The sequence below is a fragment of the Corvus kubaryi genome, unplaced genomic scaffold, assembly GCF_017639235.1.
Source record: "Corvus kubaryi isolate FWS band 111438036 unplaced genomic scaffold, C.kubaryi_AGA036_p1.0 37397, whole genome shotgun sequence".
Classification (NCBI taxonomy): Eukaryota; Metazoa; Chordata; class Aves; order Passeriformes; family Corvidae; genus Corvus; species Corvus kubaryi.
Window position 1 is genome coordinate 4569272 of NW_024581136.1, and position 19920 is coordinate 4589191.

Genomic DNA, 19920 nt, shown 5'->3' on the forward strand with positions numbered 1-19920 from the left:
ACTGGAAAATTCCTCCTGGTACCGCCAGGTGGAAAGACATAGCGCTGGCCTCTGCCCTGAACAAACCTGTGGAACCCTCAGAGGAATCACCAGAGCTTCTCCAGGGAAAATGAGCTAAACAGAAAAAAACAGCTTAGCAGAATTGTGAGGACTGTGTGCATAGGAAAGAATAATTGTAACACACAGGCACTAAAAGCAGGGACTGCTGAAAGCAGGGATTTTCTATGAATGAACATGAATGAACATTCAGGGAACTCCTAAGAACTGGCAGAATCACTCCACCTTATCCCCACATGATGCAGAAACTGAAACAAACATCTCACTAAAGGCACAAAGTTTCCCAGCATGCCCTCGGCAAAATCTGGGACTATGAACTTCAAAGGAAAATCAGAGTTTTCTTGGCCTCAAGCAGGAGAACTACACCAAGCCTGTTTCTCACAGGGTGACTTCAGTCTGGGGTCATGAAGAGAATCCAAAGCCACATTCTGCAGATGGTCACCAGTGTCTCTATCAGCATCCAAAACACGACAGACAGTTGGGATGCAGGAGGCATACTGATCACCACCACTCCGGAGAGTGCTGCCCTAGGAATGAACCAATGCACAGACCTTCAAAGAGAAAATTTTATGGACGCTTTTATACACATACACAAATATTTTAATATAATGGTAACTGAAATGTTATCCATATTCTTAGTACTGTCATAATTAACTAAAAAGATATTTTTTAAATTTTGTAAAAATGACATATTTTACACATCTTCTATTTACAATTGCAATATGCTTAAATGTTATAAAACATCCACTCTGACCTTTAAAATATGTGTATACTAGGACTTAGTATTAGATATATTATAATTTATAGCAAATTTAGGGTTTGCTGTGTACCTATCTGTTCAATGGGAATTTCATAATCAGCCTGGCTTAATAAAGGCTGCTCAAAACCAAAAATTGACAACAAAAAAGAAAAAAGGAAAAAAAAAAGAGAGGGAATATGCAAATATTGGGGCAGGCAAAAAAAAAAATTCTCAAGCTTGCATTTTTAAAAATAACACTGTGAAGACTTCCAATAAATTAAAATCTTAACCCTCAAAGCCTTTTCCTGGTATTGTCCATGTTCAACTTAATTTTCAGTACTATTAATCTAAAAGACAAAATACCCCAAACAACAAAGGACAAACCCCACCCCAGACACCAGATCTTCCTGAGGCCGTATGGTCCCCACACTGCAGTCAAGCATCAGGATTTGCTGGAGTGGTGGCTGCTGGCACAGAGGAGCTAGCTCTATGGATGACTCGTGAATATGTGCGCTCCATCCCTGGATGTTTTGCTGAGTCCTCCTTGTACGCAATCTTTTCAGAAAAAAAGAGAAAAAATAAGCAACAGTGAGACAGATCTGAATAGCTTGGTGTCTGATGTGTCCATTGTTTAACCAGGGATTTCCCATTTTTAAATTGTTAGATTTTCTGTAATGATGCCAAGGATCTGACAGAGGAAAAGGACCTTTCCCTGGCAAATGGAGGCTGCAGGGACAGGGGTGACATCTTCTGAGTCAGGGGGGCTGGGCTGGCTTCTGCCAAGCTCCACAGGGTTCCCTGATCTGCACCACTCTCACAGCTGAAAAGTCCCCTACACTTTACAAACTTCAAGACACCTGCATTAGCACCTCCTGACCGTGGCACAGACAGGCCCAGCTCTGCCCATGCAGTCATTCAGAGATGCAGCAGCCCCACAGAGCTGCACACACTCAGCAGCAGGGCTGTGACCAAGTGCCAGGCTGAGCCTGTGGGCAGAGCTGCAGGGGAGCAGCAGTGGCAAAAGCTTGCTCTTCTCTGTCCTATGGATAGGCTTTGGCAAGAAGGAAGATCTTTTTCTGAAGAAGCTCTTCTAGCCTTGGTAATAGCTCTTTTTTCCTACTTCTATAAAAGCAAACTGAAAACCTGTTTTCCTCCATGGGCGCTTTGTTGAAGCGTCCACAGCAGAGACAGGGCCACCCCCACTGACCACACAGCACCAGCAATGGATGAGAAACCTCTCCCCTTGACAAAGCTCCAGGTGTAACCCTACACCATCAACCCCGAGCTGTCCTTGGCCAGGGCTGCAGGTCAGCCACACCTCAGCTGTCACTCGGCAGACATGACCACAGTCAGCTTCAGTGCCTGAGCCAGCAGCTGGGGCAGCTCTGGGAAGGAGCTGCTCTCACACAATGGGCTGCAGGAAGAGCACTGGGACTTGGGCACTCCCTTTTGCTACTATTGGCACTTGCTTTTGCATTAGGGGCCTCTTGTCGAGCTGCCTCACTGGCCTCCCCAAAGTTCGCAACTAGGATCCTAAAGAACAGGCCTCTTGAGGCTGCTCATGGACAACACATCACACATATACCTTGGATCATTTTTTTTTAAACTCCCTGAGAAGGGAGTCATTAGAGATGAAATTAAACAAACACCCAGCAGAAAAACCAGCAAATGAGGGAAGTATGTGACATTAAAAGAAAAAATAGATGTAAGAAAAATGAACATACCACTTTTGGCTATAGTATTGAGGGAAATGTTAGACAGGGAAGAAGAGAAGCTGTATAAGCAAGGACCATGACAGAGCTGTCAGAAAAGAAAAACAAAACAAAACAAAAAAGAGAAAAACATATGGTGATGAAAAAGTCACTGTCAGTAGGTGAGAAACAAAACTCTCTTGAATACGACAATGGGAAAGATGGCAAATTGTACTGGTGTAAAGCACAGAGCACAGATGCAAGAGAGCCTCAAGCTTTCCAACTGTGAGATAAATATTTCAGCCACAGTTTATGGCATGTGATTTCTCTGAGGCAATACTCTGCTCAGAAGCAGGGAGTTCATGAGTTCACTGCAAGAGGAGTAGAGTTTTCTCAAAACCTCACACTGCCTGGAAAATGGGGCTGTCACTTTTTAGGCTTCCCCAAAGGACTGCAAGTGGGAGACTGTTTTCAGGGTGGACTTCAAAATTCAGATGATTTTGGTAAAACAGATGACAATTTTGACTTTTGTTGGATGAACTCTTTACACATTAGCATTGCTCTGTACGAGTAATTTTGTACTATTTAGTGTTTTCATTTACATGAAGAAAACTCACAGAGCTCACTGATACAAATACAGGTATGAGCATTTAACAGAACTCTCCAAATATTTTATGAATGCTGAAGCTCATGGGCTGCTCATGCCTCGTTTGAGCTGACCATCCATTCCCCATTCTTGTGGGGAACAGTGGTTCACACAAGACATATGGTGCTGCCTATGCACACCGATTAGATGGCCAAAATAAACTCCTTGGGAGATGCATGAATATTGATTAACAAATAATAACCTTAACACTTACATACTTAATATAACAGTGATAAATAGTAGTTATGATAAAATCACTGGAATGCTTGAGGTTCACAAATCTTTATACACTTAAACAGGAGAGGAGCACAACTCCCAAAACTGCAGCACCCCTGAGTTCGACCCCCACCTGACAGGCACCAGGCCTCCAAGCAATTAGGAGCTTTACATCCAGTGAAAAACTCATACAATTCCACAGTAAGTACAACAATGGGCAAAAAATTCAGATCAATCCTTATTCTCCTCATATGTGAAGATGAATAATACAGCATGGGGTAATGGAGTGCCAATTAGGCACTTCCATGAGATGCCACCACTGACACCAGTGGTTAAGCCAAGTAACTCTACACCAACAGTGCTTTTGGATGCTACAGGCACCTGGAAATGCAGCACAACTGCTAGAGAGGAACTGTTTATCAGATGCAATCTAAGGTAGCCTACGCAAAAGCATGCAGAGATATAATTAAACATGGTTTAATTAGCACTTCAGTATGCAGAATCACTCAATATTTATTGAAACAGAAAACTTTAAAAAAATATTCTGCCTGGACACAGCAGTAGAATAGCTGTAAGTATGCACTGGAGTCCAATTCAGAATTTTGGGATGCAGTTCATATAATGTACCCGTGCATGCTCATCCTTCTGAAGCTGCTAAAATATATGACATCTATTCTGACAGTGTATTCAAATGAAAAAAATTTTGAAAAATAACTTTCTCTGAAAGATGAATATAAATAGAAATGATAAAAATACCTCCTGTGGTTACAAGCTACATCTTAATAGCAATTTACCGTTTTAATTAAATACATCACAGCTATAGGACAAAGCAAGCACAGCATAAAGCACTAGTTTAGACTGACTATCTTTCTATCCTTCTAAACCCCAGTCAGCATTTAGCCCCACAAACATTCAGCTTTTCAATATGTAGCAAGGCAGGCAGAAGACAGATCTTTGTTGATCAGATTCAGCATATAGAACATACCTCTATTTAAACAAAAAAAAAAAAAAGAGGGGAAGAAACAAAAACGTAAACTGTTTTCTCAGTGACTATTGCCTTGAAAGGTTTTACTTCTAGTATTTTGCTCTACAGCTTCATTTGTCACTAGAAGACACAATTAGCCACCCTCATTGAGCCTAACCAGCACCAAAATAGATGTTCTGACCTGTTCATTCATAACTACAGAGAGCTCGCTGAGCATATCCCTGTAATGAGACTTCATCTCTCCCTGATACTCAAATTGGTCCTCCTTAATAAGGCGTTCGTTGACATCGAGGGCATGTCCACAGGCTTCAGCAAACTGCCTGCAAGCACAAAACCACAAAAAAACAATGATACAAGTTTTGTGGTAATGAAAAAAACTATCTATCTATATATACACACACAGTGCTGTATCTCTTCTCCCCCTTGCAAATTGCACCTTGCTAGAAATAGAATTTCAGAATTCATTCTCAGATGAAAAGGAATATATTCTACTAGGGCAGCCCAAAACTCCAGTAAATGTTTGTTAGGAATTACTTGTAAGATAGGGTAAATGCAGATGTAAATTAGGCTGGTTGAAATCAGCCTGATTTCGTGTCTCACCTACCTGTGCCACGCAGAGTGTCCTATGTGCTATGCAGGGGTGAAAAACCTAAAATTAATGTTTACCTGAAGATTTCCTTCAGCAGCTTCACTTGATTATCAGGATATCTCTTAGCATTTGTTTCTTCAAGAAAAGCACGAGCATAGGCCATTGGTCCAGCGTTTACCTACGTGAAAAATACACAGTTTAGGTTCAGAGAACAAGCCATTCACTGTTGTTTTTCTTGTGTTCCAAGGCCTGGAGACTGGCCTCAGGCAACCTAGCCTGTGAGAATATCACCTCACTCCTTCCTTTTGTCACCAGGAGGGAAGCTGAGGAGTTTTACTGAGGAAACAGGAGCTGCTCAACCTTGTACAAGCTGCAGATCTGTGCTGGCCTTTTGAAGTCCCCAGCTAGCTGACCACCCAGACAGCTACATGTTTGTTTGAAGACATTTCCACGAGAGCACCAGGAATACACATGCCTTTCACAATCCCAACTTTCCTAAACAGGAAATGACAAAGCCAGTCCTAGCAAAACTCCCTTTAAATAATCTGCTTGCTTGTGATGGGCCATATTCTCAAGTGATATGCTATGGTCTTGTTGGAAAGGTCTTCATTTTTACTTAGAGTAGACTTAAATGAAATAATTATATTAGCATATAAAACCAGTAGTCACCAATGCCAGTGGAAAACTTTCCATTCCTTAGTGTGTTTACAGTGGAGTCTAACAGCACTGGAATATAAGATATGCCAAAGACAAAAAATGCCCAGAATTATGAAAATCAGAATAAAAATTTAGGAATATGCATTTAAAAAAAAAGACAAAAAAGGCAGGAAATTGTCATTACCTTGACACTGACACTTCCTTGGAGCTTGAGCTGCAGTCGGATCATGTCCACTTCTTCCATCGTGCAAAGCTGATTGAGCTCTGAAACCTTTTTGGACATCTCATCAATGGCCACTTCGATGGGGTTCAGCTCTGTGCTGGTTTGGCTTATGACCTGGATCCGCTTCTTCACGTAGGGAAACAAGTGACTGGCTACTCGAGAGAGAGAAATGGATCAGAGAACTCACCCAACAAGAGACTATCTCGGAAAGCAAAACAATTAAGTCAAAGTATTAACTTTTGACTTTGTCAATCTCTTTATCAATCCATAAAAATTAAGTTTTAATCACTGAATGAGTAGAAGTGACACAATGGGTCCAAACTGAATTCTGATGTACCTGGCACTGGAAGAGCATTTCCTTTTGAACTCATCAGTTTGATACCAAGCTCTGTCACATGCAGGTGGCAAAAATCTCTCAGTGCTCAGATTTTAGAATCCACAAATTTCTTCTTCTGAGTTAAAGCACCAAATTATAAGTTCACACTGAACTTCAGCTAAGTCCACAGCTAAAACCATCACATCAAATATATGTCATGTTAGAGGCAGGAGCCTCTAGCTTAGCTGAACTGGGAATCATTCACTGTGCTGGTGTTGGCTGGGATAATTTTCTTCACAGTAGCTGGTAGAGGGCTGTGCTTTGGATTTGTGCTGGAAACAGTCCTGATAGCACAGGGATGTTTTGGTTATTGCTGGGCAGGGCTTACACAGCATCAAGGCCTTTTCTGCTCCTCATCCCACACACCAGAGAGGAGGCTGGGGGTGCACAAGGAGTTGGGAGGGGACACAGCCAGGACAGCTGACCCCAACTAACCCAAGAGATTTTCCAGACCATATGGTGTCATGCTCAGCATATACAGCTGGAGAAAGGAGTAGGAAAGGGGAGGGACATTCAGAGTGATGGTGTTTGTCTTCCCAAGACACTGTTACATGTGATGGAGCCCTGCTTTCCTGGAGATGGCTGGACCTGCCTTCCCATGGGAAACAGTGAATAAACCCCTGGTTTTGCTTTGCTTGTCTGTGCAGCTTTTGCTTTACCTATTAAACTGTCTGTATCTCAACCCATGAGTTTTTCACTTTTACACTTCTGATTTTCTGAGTGAGTGGCTGTGTGCGGCTTAGCTGTCAGCTGAGGTTAAACCGGGACACCCACCTGCAGATGAACCTACTATTAAAACATCATCCTTAAAGCAGTGAACAGGTTCTTTTAATATTCAACCTAAATACTGCTATGGGAGCTGACAGAGGAATTATTCACCTTTAAAACTCTTTACTTCCCAGTCAAGGCCTTTCATGGATCTCAGGGAGTTTGGCAAAGGTACTGTTACAGTCCATTAAGTCTGATCTAAGCTAACACTCTTTTCTGATTGCCCTACATACTTTGGAAGGTCTCCCAAACTCCATGCATGTCCTTCTCTGCTAAGCATCTGCTTCCAGTCAGCTCAGACCTAAATAAGCTCCAGTTTACAGGGTGTCTGTCTCACTGGAGAGCAGGAAACCCAGGACTTCCAGAGCTGGAAGCACGACCCAGGCATGGCAGAGAGCCAATGAACCAAGGACTGCAGCCAGACTGTGCTTGCCCTGTGCCCAGCGGCCTCTGGAGCAGAGGCGCAGTGCAGGTGCCACTCCAGCCACCCAAGCACAATTGACTTCACCACTTCTCCAGTCATAGCATAAGCCTTGCTTTTTTCTCAAACTAAAAGCACCTAAGTTTACACAGGAAACAAATGAAAATACATGGCTTTATCAAAGAGGAGTGGAAAAAAACAAGAAAAAAAAAAAGAGAGAAGAAAAGAATGTTTCCTTTAGTGAAAAGCACTGAGGTGAGGTCCCTGTCAAAGGGAAAAGCAAGGCAGAAGAGGAGGTCATCAAACTCCCACCTAATACCAAAGATGGAGCAAGGCTGAGAGCAGTGGAAGCTGATGACAGCATGTAATAACCCAGGGAAAATACTCTGCCAGAAGAACAGCCCTCTCTATGTTTGCCAGACAGGCCATAACGGCTGCACTTTCAAGTCAGTGAAACGACCTGCTTCAATACAGATCTCAAAACACCTACTGCTGCTCAAGCACTTAAAAAAACCACACACAAGCCATTCCTCCTTTCTTCTTACAAGCAAAGCTATGTCATGTAACAAGATACTCTCAGACATCAGTGCCTCCTTCCTGATTTGCCAGAAGAAAACTTTTAGGTGACTATGCTTGCACTGTAGGCAGTTGTTTTCACTTTGTCCTTTGGGGGAAACAGATGCACTGAAGTTGGTGGGAAACTGGATTTTCTGTCACTTGGGAGCCTTTGCTGTGAACATCAGCCTCTCTGCCCATGGCTGCCCATGAGAACAACGCCTCCAACTCAGTTCCTCATACATCAAAATTCAGACATGTTGTAGTAGTGTCACAAAGGAGGCTTTTTAAAAGAGAGATTTTAAAAGAGAGATTTCAATCATGATAAGGAGCTAAAAAACTTCAGTTTAATATGACTCATTAAGAAGACATATCCAGTGCTCCTGACATTCCTGCCTTAAAACACTGATTGAAATCTTACCTCTAGCGTAAAAAAAATTCTATATAGTATATCTTATTCCCATTTTGAACAAAAATTCCTATCTGCAAGTTTTATTCTTAGCAGAACAGACACCCTACTTGGCTCTTTCTTTGACTTGTTTATTATTAAAAGAAAATGGTTCTGAGTGCTAAGCTGCCTCCAGCAGAACCACTCCCAAGTTACATCACTGCAAGAATAGTTAAGATGTCAATTATAAGGAAAAATAAAGCATCTAAATGAAAGTAACTATCCCTAAAATGGTCAGCAGGTCTGTAAGGAAGCACATTGCCAACAGACACAGTGAAAAGATGAGTTATCATCCTGCACAACTGATGGACACCTGGCACTCAACCTGCCCTTCTGGGCTCAGCTGGGAAAGCTGGGATGGGAGCGGGCAGCAGGCAAGCAGACGTACTGGTGAGGATGGTGCGCCTCTTGCACTGCTCCTCCACTCCCCCGTGCTTCTTCCCCGAGAGTGTGAACGGCGTCTCAAACACAAAGCGGTTGATGTTGTGGTGCATTTCAAAGTCGGTCTTTCGATCCTCAGCCTCCTTCTCCTCAAAGAAAGGTGTGACATAGGTCACTTGGATGTAGGCATATTTTGGATCCAGGTCTTTGGGGTTCACCTGTGTTACAGCAGCAAACAATAATGTTATGTTTAGTGCGATGAGCTTCCAAGGCATCTGTTACATTTTTGATTTATTTATTTATTTATTTATAAATAAATAACGATGAAAACTGACATTTCCAAATGTAATACTCAGATCCTGGATGAATACAAAGATACTTAACCAAGAGATCCCCAAGAAGAGTGGGACCTTTGACTATAGCCATTGGCAAAAGTAGATGAAAGCTAAATGAGACAGAAAACCACCTACTTCTGCACTGCAGCAAACATCTGCTCCTCTCCCACTGTGATGCCCTGCTATAACACTGGCATTTCCATACAGCACCTGCCAGGCTTGTTTCAGTTGTCTGGAGGGTTCCTAGTAGTTTACACATACACTCAGATGCCATTCATTCGAAGCACAGCTCTCAAAATGTGAGCCATGCACTCAGTTCTCTCCCTTGGGCAAAACCACATGTCCATACCTTGTTGGAATCCTGGATGATCTTCACGTTATCTATTCCAAACTTGTCTGCATATAGTTTCATCAGCCTTTGAGAGATCTCAGATAAGCCAGTTAATTTGGGTTCTTTATAGATATATTCTTTCCCTTCCTCTTCTTCAAAAAAGCCCTGTTCGGAAAGAAACAGAAGGATACAGTGAACATAACAGGCAGAGCAAAGCCAAAACAAGGTGATTACATCAGGAATCAAGGTTGCCTGTATACCCACCAGAGCATCCAGTAGGCCACTTCCAGCACCTAAGTTAAAAGCTTACCTCTGTGCACTTCTAGCTGACATGTGCCTAGAGGCCAGTGTTTATACTGGTCTGCAATCTCTAAAGTTACCCAGGAAAAGATCTCTACACATTTATTCACGTAAGAGACTAAGCTGCTTAAAGAGTTAAAAGGCTTACTTGAAAATGCTGATGTATGATGAAAAAACCCTCATGGATTAAAAATTAGACATTAAAAATTCTTTATATCTTAATAATTGGGTTCAATTAACAGCTGTTTGCTGGACACTGAGCCCAGCTGGGTTGTGTGCAGCATGTCACTTCCAGTGCATCCTCTGGGAGCCACGTGTGCAGACACAGGCCATGGCATGGGGAGCACCTGGGAACCAGTCTGCATCGCCTCAGGGCAGCTGAAGAGACACTCTGGTGGCACCTTGAAAGGCCATACAGAATTGCAGCATTTCCAGAGGCAATTAGAAAATAATTTACATTTGAAAAGAAAAAGAAAGCAAATTTTTTGCAATAAAGGTACAATCTTGCTAAGGTCATTACTTCATATACTGGATGGACTTGGCTCCATTTATTATTATTATTAAAGTGGACTTTAATAAGAGGCTCCATTGAAGGGCTGAACATGAATCTGTCAAGCTTCAGAAGAAATGCCAGCCTCTGAAAATTAACAGAGCATTGCATCACCTGCAGGTGAGACACTCAACTGCTACAAGAGGAACATGTACTTCGGTGCTCCAGGAGAAGCTCTCCCAGCTGAGCAGGAAGCAACAGGTGCCCCATCAACAAGGACTGGATTCGTCCCAATGCCATGAGCAGCACCAGCCCTCCTCCTAGGATTTCGTATCCAATTTGGTGATGTGCACCCCTGCAGCTGCACTCAAAGCCTCTTCCTTGCACCTTAAAGCAAAGTGACCCAGAGGGAAACACCTGAAGCTGCAGGGATAGGGGGAAAGGCAGACAGCATTAATGATGACAGACCCAAGGCCCTTTGAACTTCACATGATGTGAAAGCTTGGACAGCTAATTCTACAATATGCCTAAGCAAACTGCCATCTGTAGAAAGACAGAGAAGCAGAAATTTATGAAGGCAAGAGATACCTCCAAAATCTCTTTGGAAGGTACTCATGCAAAATCCAGCCTTTTCCTCTGGAAGTGTATTTCAACTTTGCACTGTAAAATTATTGACTAGGCAAATCTTCACAAAACAAACCAAACAGAATTAAAATATAATAAGCTATGAATTTCATTGCTTCTTTAGGAGAAAAATCCTTAAATGTTATTTCAATAGGGATTAACAAATATGTGCATCTTTGGCTTCTCCTTCAGTGAGGACAAGGGGTAGTGAAATTGTCTTTTAATTTGGCAAGTGCCAGGAGTACTGTGGGCATTACTGGAAACCAATAACTAATAGCTGCAACAGCAGCTCATCTGACAACATCTTCATCAGTCTCAAAGTGACCTTCTAACATTGCATGATTTTTAACAACATTCATCAATTAAATTCCATAGGCACATGAAGAACTTCACAGGTAATTAGAGAAAAAATCTAGAGCTTGTCCAAAGTTGACATCCTATAAACATCTGTTGAGCTGGGCAGGCAATTGACTTCCTATTGATTACACTGAGAAAAGATCTACAAGATTATAATCTGGTTTCTGATCTTGTTTCCACTGAAGCAAAACTGCTTTATGTGGGAAAACCTCATTAGTTTGATGCAACCATACTTAAACACGCTACTCAGGACTGTTTTTGTCAAAAGACATCTGTTTTCTGTTACTATTCAGCGTTTTCAACAAAACCCCTCATGTTTTCCAAATTAATCACACAGCAAGCTAGAATATAGTTTATGCTCTTAAACCCTAATTCTGTGTATGTTTGCATGCTGGAACACAGTGTTTATATGTAAGCGCCAAATCTCTGCTGATGCTGCATGGCACACTAACAGAGATGATATCTCTGTTAATCGTTTTACTTTTAAAAAAATACCTGAAAACAAACAACTAACAGATTTAGTCTTATCTCTAATGCAAGAGACATCATTTAAGTACATATTCCCTACAGTATTTCAGCTGACAAGTGACAAGCAGAAGTTAACTGTGAGCTATAAATAATCATGTCTGCCATATGCTGTAGGTCTGGCAAAGACTATTAAAAGTAAGATTAAATACTTTTCAGAAGCCAAATATCCTCCAATTTCAGGATTTTAAAATATTAAGCAGCCAAAGTTACATTATCGATGCATATCCCTGGATTATTTTCATCCTGGCTGGTTTTGTCCTGCAAGGACAACACAGCCTCACAGATGAAAATTATTCCGGGGAGCAGCTGATGGTGATGGAAGGCAGATGACCTCCTGGACAGCAGGTTACTGGTTTCCACTGTGCTCTGATGTTCTGAGAGGCAATTGTGATCCAATCACAGCCTATCACTGTGTGAGTTCTGATAAGGCCCTTCCTCCTTCCCACACTCCTCCAGACACAGCCTTGAAGCTCACAGTAAGTACATCAGACCCTTCTCTGCCCTTTATTGAAAGGTGCTGAGGTAAAGCCTTCTGCTTGACCTGCCAGGAATTAGCATCTAATGGAACCTTCCCCATGTCTATTAAGCAAGCATCTCCTTCCACAGTGAGTGAGTGTGATCACTGTGAAACACTGACCTCCAACTTCTAGAGCTTCTTGCACACACAGGAGAACAAGCCCTCAGCTCTACTTTTACCTGACATTGCTCTGAAAAACAGGTCTTGAATGTCTTTGCTTATCAGCACAATATGAGTTCTCAGTGATTCAATATATTTAACAGGATTTTTTTTGGCTTTTAATTCAACAAAGGTACTGACTTCTCAAACACTCATCTGTGAGTAAACTCAGATGCACTGGCTAGTGTGGTCACTTGGTGCAATGAGATATTGTCACCAAAGGCCCTTAACAGAATGTACAGTCTAAAACAGCAGCTGCCATGAGCTCTGGCTCTCTGAGCTGGCAAATAAAGCTTGCTGGTGAAAACAGACGACTGAGTCCTCCCTGAGGATCACATTAATTCAAACCATCCTTGCACAGAGTCCCTACAGCAATGCAGTAACCAAATACTGCCTCTGCCTTTGCATGAAGAACAGTTTTCAGATGCAGCTGCAGATCATCTTTCTCCACTAAGAACCCACAAAATTCTCCCTCCCACTATTAACATTATTCTTTTTTTCTCTAATCTGCTTTCTCTGCAGCTTTTATTTCACTTAAGGAACAGCAGCCACATCACATGTTTTCCTGCGAAGGGCAAGGAGAAAGCAGTGCTTGTTGCCTTTAGAACCCAGTGACTGGGGGGAACAAACAGAGGAAGACACACCTATGACCAAGTCATACACCTTACAGCACCAAGGCTCTTTAAATGAAATTGCCCTTGTGGCACTGGCACCTGGAAAGTCATTGCACTGTTACAGAGATGCTAACCCAGTTCAGCAGAAGTGCTGTAGCTAAATTACCCACTGGGAGAGCCACTGGCTGTGGGAGAGTGCTGGCAGGAGGCTGCACGTAGGAGAGTCTTGTTTTGCCCTGTGCTGCTCCCATTTTGAAGGCCAGGCATAAGAAAAACTGCCCTTCCTCAGGAGCAGCTCACTTTCTCCTTGCATTTGGCAAGCTCAGCTGTGCTGATTTGTCCAGAGAGCCAGGACCTGCTATTCCCCTCTGACTCCCCATCTGCTTGCTCCTACAAGGGACTGCCAGGACCACGGCCATTGCCTGCCCAGAGTGCTCCAGTGACCACTGCCAAACCCCTCGGACTGACACAACAGCCCTCCACTTGGGAGCTGCTGCACAGGCCAGGAAAACAGGCTTGCATTCAAACAGCATTAATGCTACCCCAGACTTTCAACAGAGGAAGAAGGGGTCCAATCCTGCTCCCAGTGAAGCTGGGAGGAATTTCCACTGAGATGAGATGATGCAGCACTGGGCCCCACTGTGCACACACAACATGATGACAGGTACAGCTCGGTAATTCAGGTAACTGAACAAACAAAAGTTAGTTTGCAGGATGCAACAATGAATGCAGCAACGTTATTTCATCTGCCACAAACCAAAGAATTGAGAGCACAGGAAAATTAATGTTAAGTAACAGTAGAGGGAAGGATGGAGGATATGTGAGGAGAATTAAACAAAACATGCAATAGAACTAGACTTACCACAGCCTTGAATAAGATCAAAAGGAGAAAAGAGCAAATTTCTGCATTAAAATCTAATTAGCAAACAGAATGATTCACATCAATCTGTTGTTTACACACTTTATATTTCAGAGCACAGGAAATTGTATGTTTGTCAAAACCAAGACTAAAAGGAACATGCTGGATTGCTACACTGGTTGGTGGTGGAAGAAAGCACAAAATAATGCTTCGAGGGTGCTGAAGCACAGCAGAGGGAATAATGCTATTCTACAGTACATTGCACAGAATCAGAGGTGGCCTGGAAGCAGAAGGCAGAGTCATTGAAAAACACAACAAAGCATCTACTGCATACTGCTCTGTTTTAAGCTCTATTAGAGGAGAGTGCCATATATCAAAGATGTCTTATCTGGTTCTATTTATGTTGTAGTCTGAAAAAACCTGCCCTGCCTCAGTCTCAGCTTTGCCTGACGAAGTCAAGAACTAAAGCTGACACACAAGTCTGTTCTCTAATACACCACTAAATCCACAGCAGTGGTTTACACAGAGGCAACTGAGTGCTCTCTCTCCTGAATAAATCCTGCTGGGAATCTGACCCACGAGGCAGTTTCTACCCTGGGACTCACTACCAAGTGCTTCCCTGAACTATATCAGGAACAGGTCTGAAATCTGTGACTCTGTGGAGACAAAAGAACCCGAGTTCACTTACCTGCCCATAAAATGCCACCCGGTAATATCGCCCAAAGAGACGTTTCTCAGAGTTCACTACTTCTGCAACCTTCAGGTAGGACCGGTGGATGTCGTAGTACAGGTCAGACAGTCTCTGCATGAGCAAACAGGCGGAGGGAGGGGAGGTGAGGTGAGGGTGTGCCAGCACCTTTGGAAATGCCACCACAGCTCTGCACAACAGTGGCTTGCCTTAACTGAGTTCCCAAACCTTTGCAAAGATGGCTGTACATGCTAAGGGAGTAGTTTAACCTTGTTAGCAGTCACTAAAGATTCATTTCAAGGTTTCTGTCATCTCCTGAGGACTTTTGTGGCAGTGGAGCCTTTGTGTACAGGGTCACACAGGAAGAGAATCATCCCACCACCAGATGGTGGTGCTGACCTAGTAAGAGGTCAGAGAACTCAAGTGTCGTTTGGGCAGGTGGGAACAAGGTGCCAACAACTCCAATCAGCTCCCAACCCCACACAAAGATGTGCTATTCACTATTACCACTAGGCAGCACTTTCTCAGGACAGTGAACCAAAATTTCAGCTAATTTAAAATCTGAGGACCTGCTTCCTCAGCATACAGCTTATTGCTACCTACCATTTGGGGTCTCTTTAAATTTAAACCCAGAAAAATCAGTAAATGGGATTATCATCTAGCTATCCATTATGTATTGAAATTGCCAAGTAAATAAGAAATTAAGAAACCCTGAAAATGTGAAGAAATCACACAATTTATCAGCATTTTCTAAACTTAAATACAATGCAATTGTGCTCTTGGTTTAAAACCCATGTAAAAAATCATATCCACTGGCTAAGACAAGAGGTTTGTTTGAAAAATTTTACATTTACTGTTGCTGAAAAGAGGCAGGGAAGACACCAGAGCTTTTTATTTTTTCACAGCACAAAACATTAAAAAGAGAAATTACAGTCAGGAAGAAAAAAAATGTTCCTTTTAAAGAAAGCACATTTTTTCCCCTAAAAGTTTTGATCTTTACTGTTGCCTTAGGATAATTAAAAAGACCCGAAACAAACACCCACTTACTTTGAAGTCCCTCTGCTTTTCAAAAACAGCAATGATAGGCTTGTTAACCTCAGCAATAAGCTCATATCTCTCAGACTTCCAGAGGTACTCAACACACAACTCCAGCTGTTCCACGAGAATATTCTGCAATGTCACAAATGCAAATAGTTCTGTGACTTGACAGCTGGTGGCATTTAACTAACAGCAATGCAGCAAAAGCACATACCCACTACTTCATTTTTATTCTAGAACTTCTATATTAAGGTTTATTGCAATTACACAATGTTTAATCAGGTATTGGTGGCCTATCTCTTCTTTAGACAAAAACCCTAAAAAAACAGTAACATGAAAATACTTGAATAGTTGACATCTCATGCAGACGAATGGCTTTGCTTCATGGGCTCCCCTCTGCCCTGACTTCCAGCTCTGGTACTTTATGTTCTCCTTAGCTAAACACCAGTACAACAGCTGTGACATTTCACTCAAAAGCTGTGTGCCTTTTAATGCTGCGTGAGTACACTCACTATAATTTGTTGTAACATGCACAGGCATCCACTAGAAATAACTCTCTCTGTTAATACAGAACAGGTATATAAATGTTAATGTTGCTGACCTCATTATACGGAGTATCTTGCATCCCAGAATCTTCCTTCATAGCACCTTCTTCTTTAATGTTGGGGGTAATGCTCAGAAAAGCAGGCCATCCCATGGAAAATAAGCCTTGAAGTGCAAGTCATAAGAAAGGCTATCAATGACTAAATAACCAGATACTTCGAGAAGTTACTAGATGCCATTAAAACAGAGCTGATGAGTTCATTTTTTTTGCAGCCCAAGTAATGAGAAGCACAAATGGAGCTGATTGAATTTATGAGACTATTACACATTTTCCTCAGTGATAGAAACCCACTTCTCCAGGCAAAGGGGAACGACAGCATTTTCCTGATGCAGTGTTATTCCTCTCTCTGGCATTTTGGTTCCTGAGTTGTAAGTACTGGCAGTCCTTGCAAAGCTTCATGGGCAACACTCCTTTGTGCACAGGAATTACCCTCGCAGGCTGAGGTGACACAATTCACACTTGGGGAACCTGCACGTGTCCCACCTGTCAGGTGTCCCAGGGCACACAGTCCCCCCAGTCTGCCACAGCCCAGGGGAGGTGGCTCAGGGCATGCTGTGCCTGTGCTGGGCTCAGACCATGCTGGCAGTGGCTTTCCTGTCCTGCCCTGGGTCAGCTGTGCTGCCATGGGGCAGTAAGCTCGGGTTGGTGGCAGCAGCTGCTGATGGGAAGGCTCACAAGGAATAAAACTGAGCTTAAATTGAGTATTTGTTAAGCTGAGGCCTTAGTGCCATGGCTGCAGCAGAAACAACTTGCACAGGTACCACACTTTACAGACCAGGAAGAGTCTGTTCTGCAAGGATTTTTTTATTGCTCTGGAGTGGAGAAGGTAAAGCTGCCAGTGGAGGGGACAAACACCTGGCATGGCCCACATTTAATTTAAAAGTAGGAAAATGCTACTATGGCACAATTAAAAAAGCTAACCCATATACACTGAGATGGTGGCCTCCATTCTCTCTCTCAAGTTCTGGAAACCATTTAAGTGCAGGTTTAAAATGACTTCACTCCAGCTACTATAATCTTTATACAGGCAAAGTATTTTACCACTACTGAACTGTTTCAGAAATACTGCTCTTCACAGACAGCTTCCTCTAAAAGGATGCATTTTTTCATCTTGTCCACAGACACTTTGAAATGTAGTGAAGGACTACATTCTTTCCAAAAATGTTCTTTCTTCCCCAGATATTTGTCCTTGACCCTGGAAATTGCTCTTTGTGGAAATTGCTAACATATCTCACGCTAAGAATTAGTATGAAATACACATTTCATAAACTAAATAACCATCAGCACAGAAGCATTAAAAAATATAAGCCTGCACTTTATTTTTTAATAAGTATCATAGATTTAAAAAACCCCCTTTATCTATACTATGTTACATATGGATAACCTGATATTAATTCCATCCCCCTGCCCTCCCACCTTTGGACAGCCAAGGAATTGGACATGGATTTGCATGCTAAACACCAATTGACCCAAGAGGGATTTTCCTGCTGCAAAAGCCCATAATCAGAGGCATTCTGAGCAATCCATCAAACCAGCCAAAGAGCATCAGGAAAGGAACTCATGATGTTTCCAACATTGCTTTCTATAACAGCCTTCAACATGCACTAGAAACAGTTTTGCTTTGGTTGATATTTTTCCAGATCAATTGGGAAACAGTAGTTTGATCTCCTAATGTTATTTGACCCACAAACAGGCATGGTTAGAGCACTCACTTCCTCCATTGTGAGTTGTTAGTAACACATTACTATCAGAGACTTGAGCATCTTCCAGGAGCATACGTGAGGTACAAATCTTTTCCATTTTCCAGTAACCTATGGTGTTGTAAGATGGTATTAGTATACTGCTACCGGTATGTGTTAATACATGCATATTTAATAACAACAGACTAACAAGTGAAGCATTCTCTATTACCACTAGCTTGCTAAACATTTAATTAAACCTCTTTACACAACACACACTTTCACTGTTCCAGTCTAAGACTAGCATTTATGATATATTAAAAAAAAAAAGTATTTGGGAAGAATTCAAGCTGCTTTAAGAATACTTTACGTATAAGGAAGGAAAGCAGGATAGCCAAAAACGATTTTGAACAACAACAATATTTATAGATACACAGTTGATTTTGAATATGTTGATCTTACCTTTTCTCTTCAGGTACTCTGCAATGAGAGCAGCAATATGAATATAGCACATAGCAGCCTGTAACGAGAGACCAACATACATGGATATGTTAAAGTACACTGAATTACAGCATACATGTGATAACGAGCATGTACTTTCAGCACTGTCAAGTCATGAGGCAGAAAAGGGAATACAAAACTAATCTAAGAAAATCAAGGATTAAATGATGAAATCCTCCTGAAGTGTAAATTTCACGAGGTGTCTCATGTAAATACCTAGATTTTCTCAAGACAATCGTTAAGATTACTTAATAAATAAGGTATTCCTGGGTTATGCAGTAGAATTTTGCATCACCCATTTAGACTTTGATGAAAAGGAGAACACATTATAAGCAAAGCTCCTCTCCTAGGCCATAGTGGGGGAGAAGACAATCCTTTATCTGAGTTACTTACTGCTCATAACCTCGTCTGCACTACAGCTATGGTGCCTGATGGGGGTAAGCAGCAGAGATGCCAAAGTGACACTGCCCTCAGCTTCCCTATCAGACAGTTTCACATCTTGCTCCAGCACGTATCAGGTAGTCATGATCAGGCAAGCTGGGATGAGCCTATCACCTGTACTCCTCTGATTTCAAATAGATGAGAGATACTGTATGATTCTCTTAACTCACTACTGCTGTTTGTCTTTCAAAGCCCTTTTCATCAGAACAGCTCAGCCTGAAGACAAATGGATTTCCTGTTCATTTATTTACATTACCTCTGATAAATCTCCATTTCTTGCATGAATTTTCGCCATGCTTTCGAGCCACGTCCTGCGTAACTCAGGTGTGCTGGCATAGGAATTTGCTAGGCTGTACTGCAGATCCACCAGCATCTCAGGATCTTTCTCATGCTCCTTCATCTGAGCTGTGGCCATCAAAACTGTCCTGATGCGCTTAGTCAGATCCTTCACCTCTGCTGGGAAATTAACGTTCTTTGGGAAAGATAAGCAATGCATCACTGAAACCATCCAAAGAGCCACATGCAGCATCCCTGAACAAGCTAAAGTTCTGCTTACAGAAGACCTCCATCCCCTTCCCTAACTGGGCAGGCTTTGGAGCAGTCACAGTTCCAGAGCATGCACACATTGCACACAAACCCTGGATGTTCTTTCTTGATGTGTCACAGCACTATAAGGTGGCCCATGTCAGCCACCTGTTCCAGTGCCCCTATGCAACAGCTCTGTTGAAGTCAGGGAACTGGGACAGGTGTTGCTCAGTTGCTTACTGGGTTCAGAACTGGATCCTTGCACACTTTCCTCTGAGCAACAGCACCGTGTACTATAGATAGTCCTGCTTAACTACACTCCCAGCATGTTTCACCATGGGAATAAAGCACAAGTCTGGCTCCTGACCTTCTCACACTGTGCTAGATTAAAACAGAGTCCTTATATTACTCACACCAGCTGTTCTCAGCATATTTAGCTCAGCTCTGCAGTTTTTGTTTTTAGATGAGCAGTGAAATACATTTGTTTTCAGACTTATTTCCATCCTTTGCTTTGTTTAAAAGCAAAACATTCAGAAAAAGTAAGTGAAAATAAATGCTTCCTCCTCTAAGTCACACAG

At 42.2% G+C, this 19920-nt stretch overlaps 1 protein-coding gene across 16 annotated transcripts in view; it reads right to left on the reverse strand.

The window, feature by feature from the left end:
* Nucleotides 1-609: 609 nt before the first annotated feature.
* Nucleotides 610-19920, reverse strand: part of DOCK10 (dedicator of cytokinesis 10) — a 120921-nt gene continuing 101610 nt past the window's right edge. For 8 of the 16 annotated variants that reach the window (XM_042042006.1, XM_042042007.1, XM_042042014.1 and 5 more), the window contains exons 45-58: nt 19074-19289; nt 18338-18395; nt 17909-18007; nt 16194-16300; nt 15602-15724; nt 14555-14668; nt 13870-13875; nt 9437-9583; nt 8760-8970; nt 5765-5955; nt 5001-5101; nt 4516-4654; nt 2521-2596; nt 610-1351 (exon numbers count right to left, since the gene is read on the reverse strand). In XM_042042006.1, coding sequence (XP_041897940.1) covers nt 1284-1351; nt 2521-2596; nt 4516-4654; nt 5001-5101; nt 5765-5955; nt 8760-8970; nt 9437-9583; nt 13870-13875; nt 14555-14668; nt 15602-15724; nt 16194-16300; nt 17909-18007; nt 18338-18395; nt 19074-19289 — 1656 coding nt within the window. In that variant the 3' untranslated portion in view covers nt 610-1283. The remainder of the gene's footprint in view (nt 1352-2520; nt 2597-4515; nt 4655-5000; nt 5102-5764; nt 5956-8759; nt 8971-9436; nt 9584-13869; nt 13876-14554; nt 14669-15601; nt 15725-16193; nt 16301-17908; nt 18008-18337; nt 18396-19073; nt 19290-19920) is intronic. The other 8 variants (XM_042042008.1, XM_042042013.1, XM_042042012.1 and 5 more) reach the window with 5 other exon arrangements.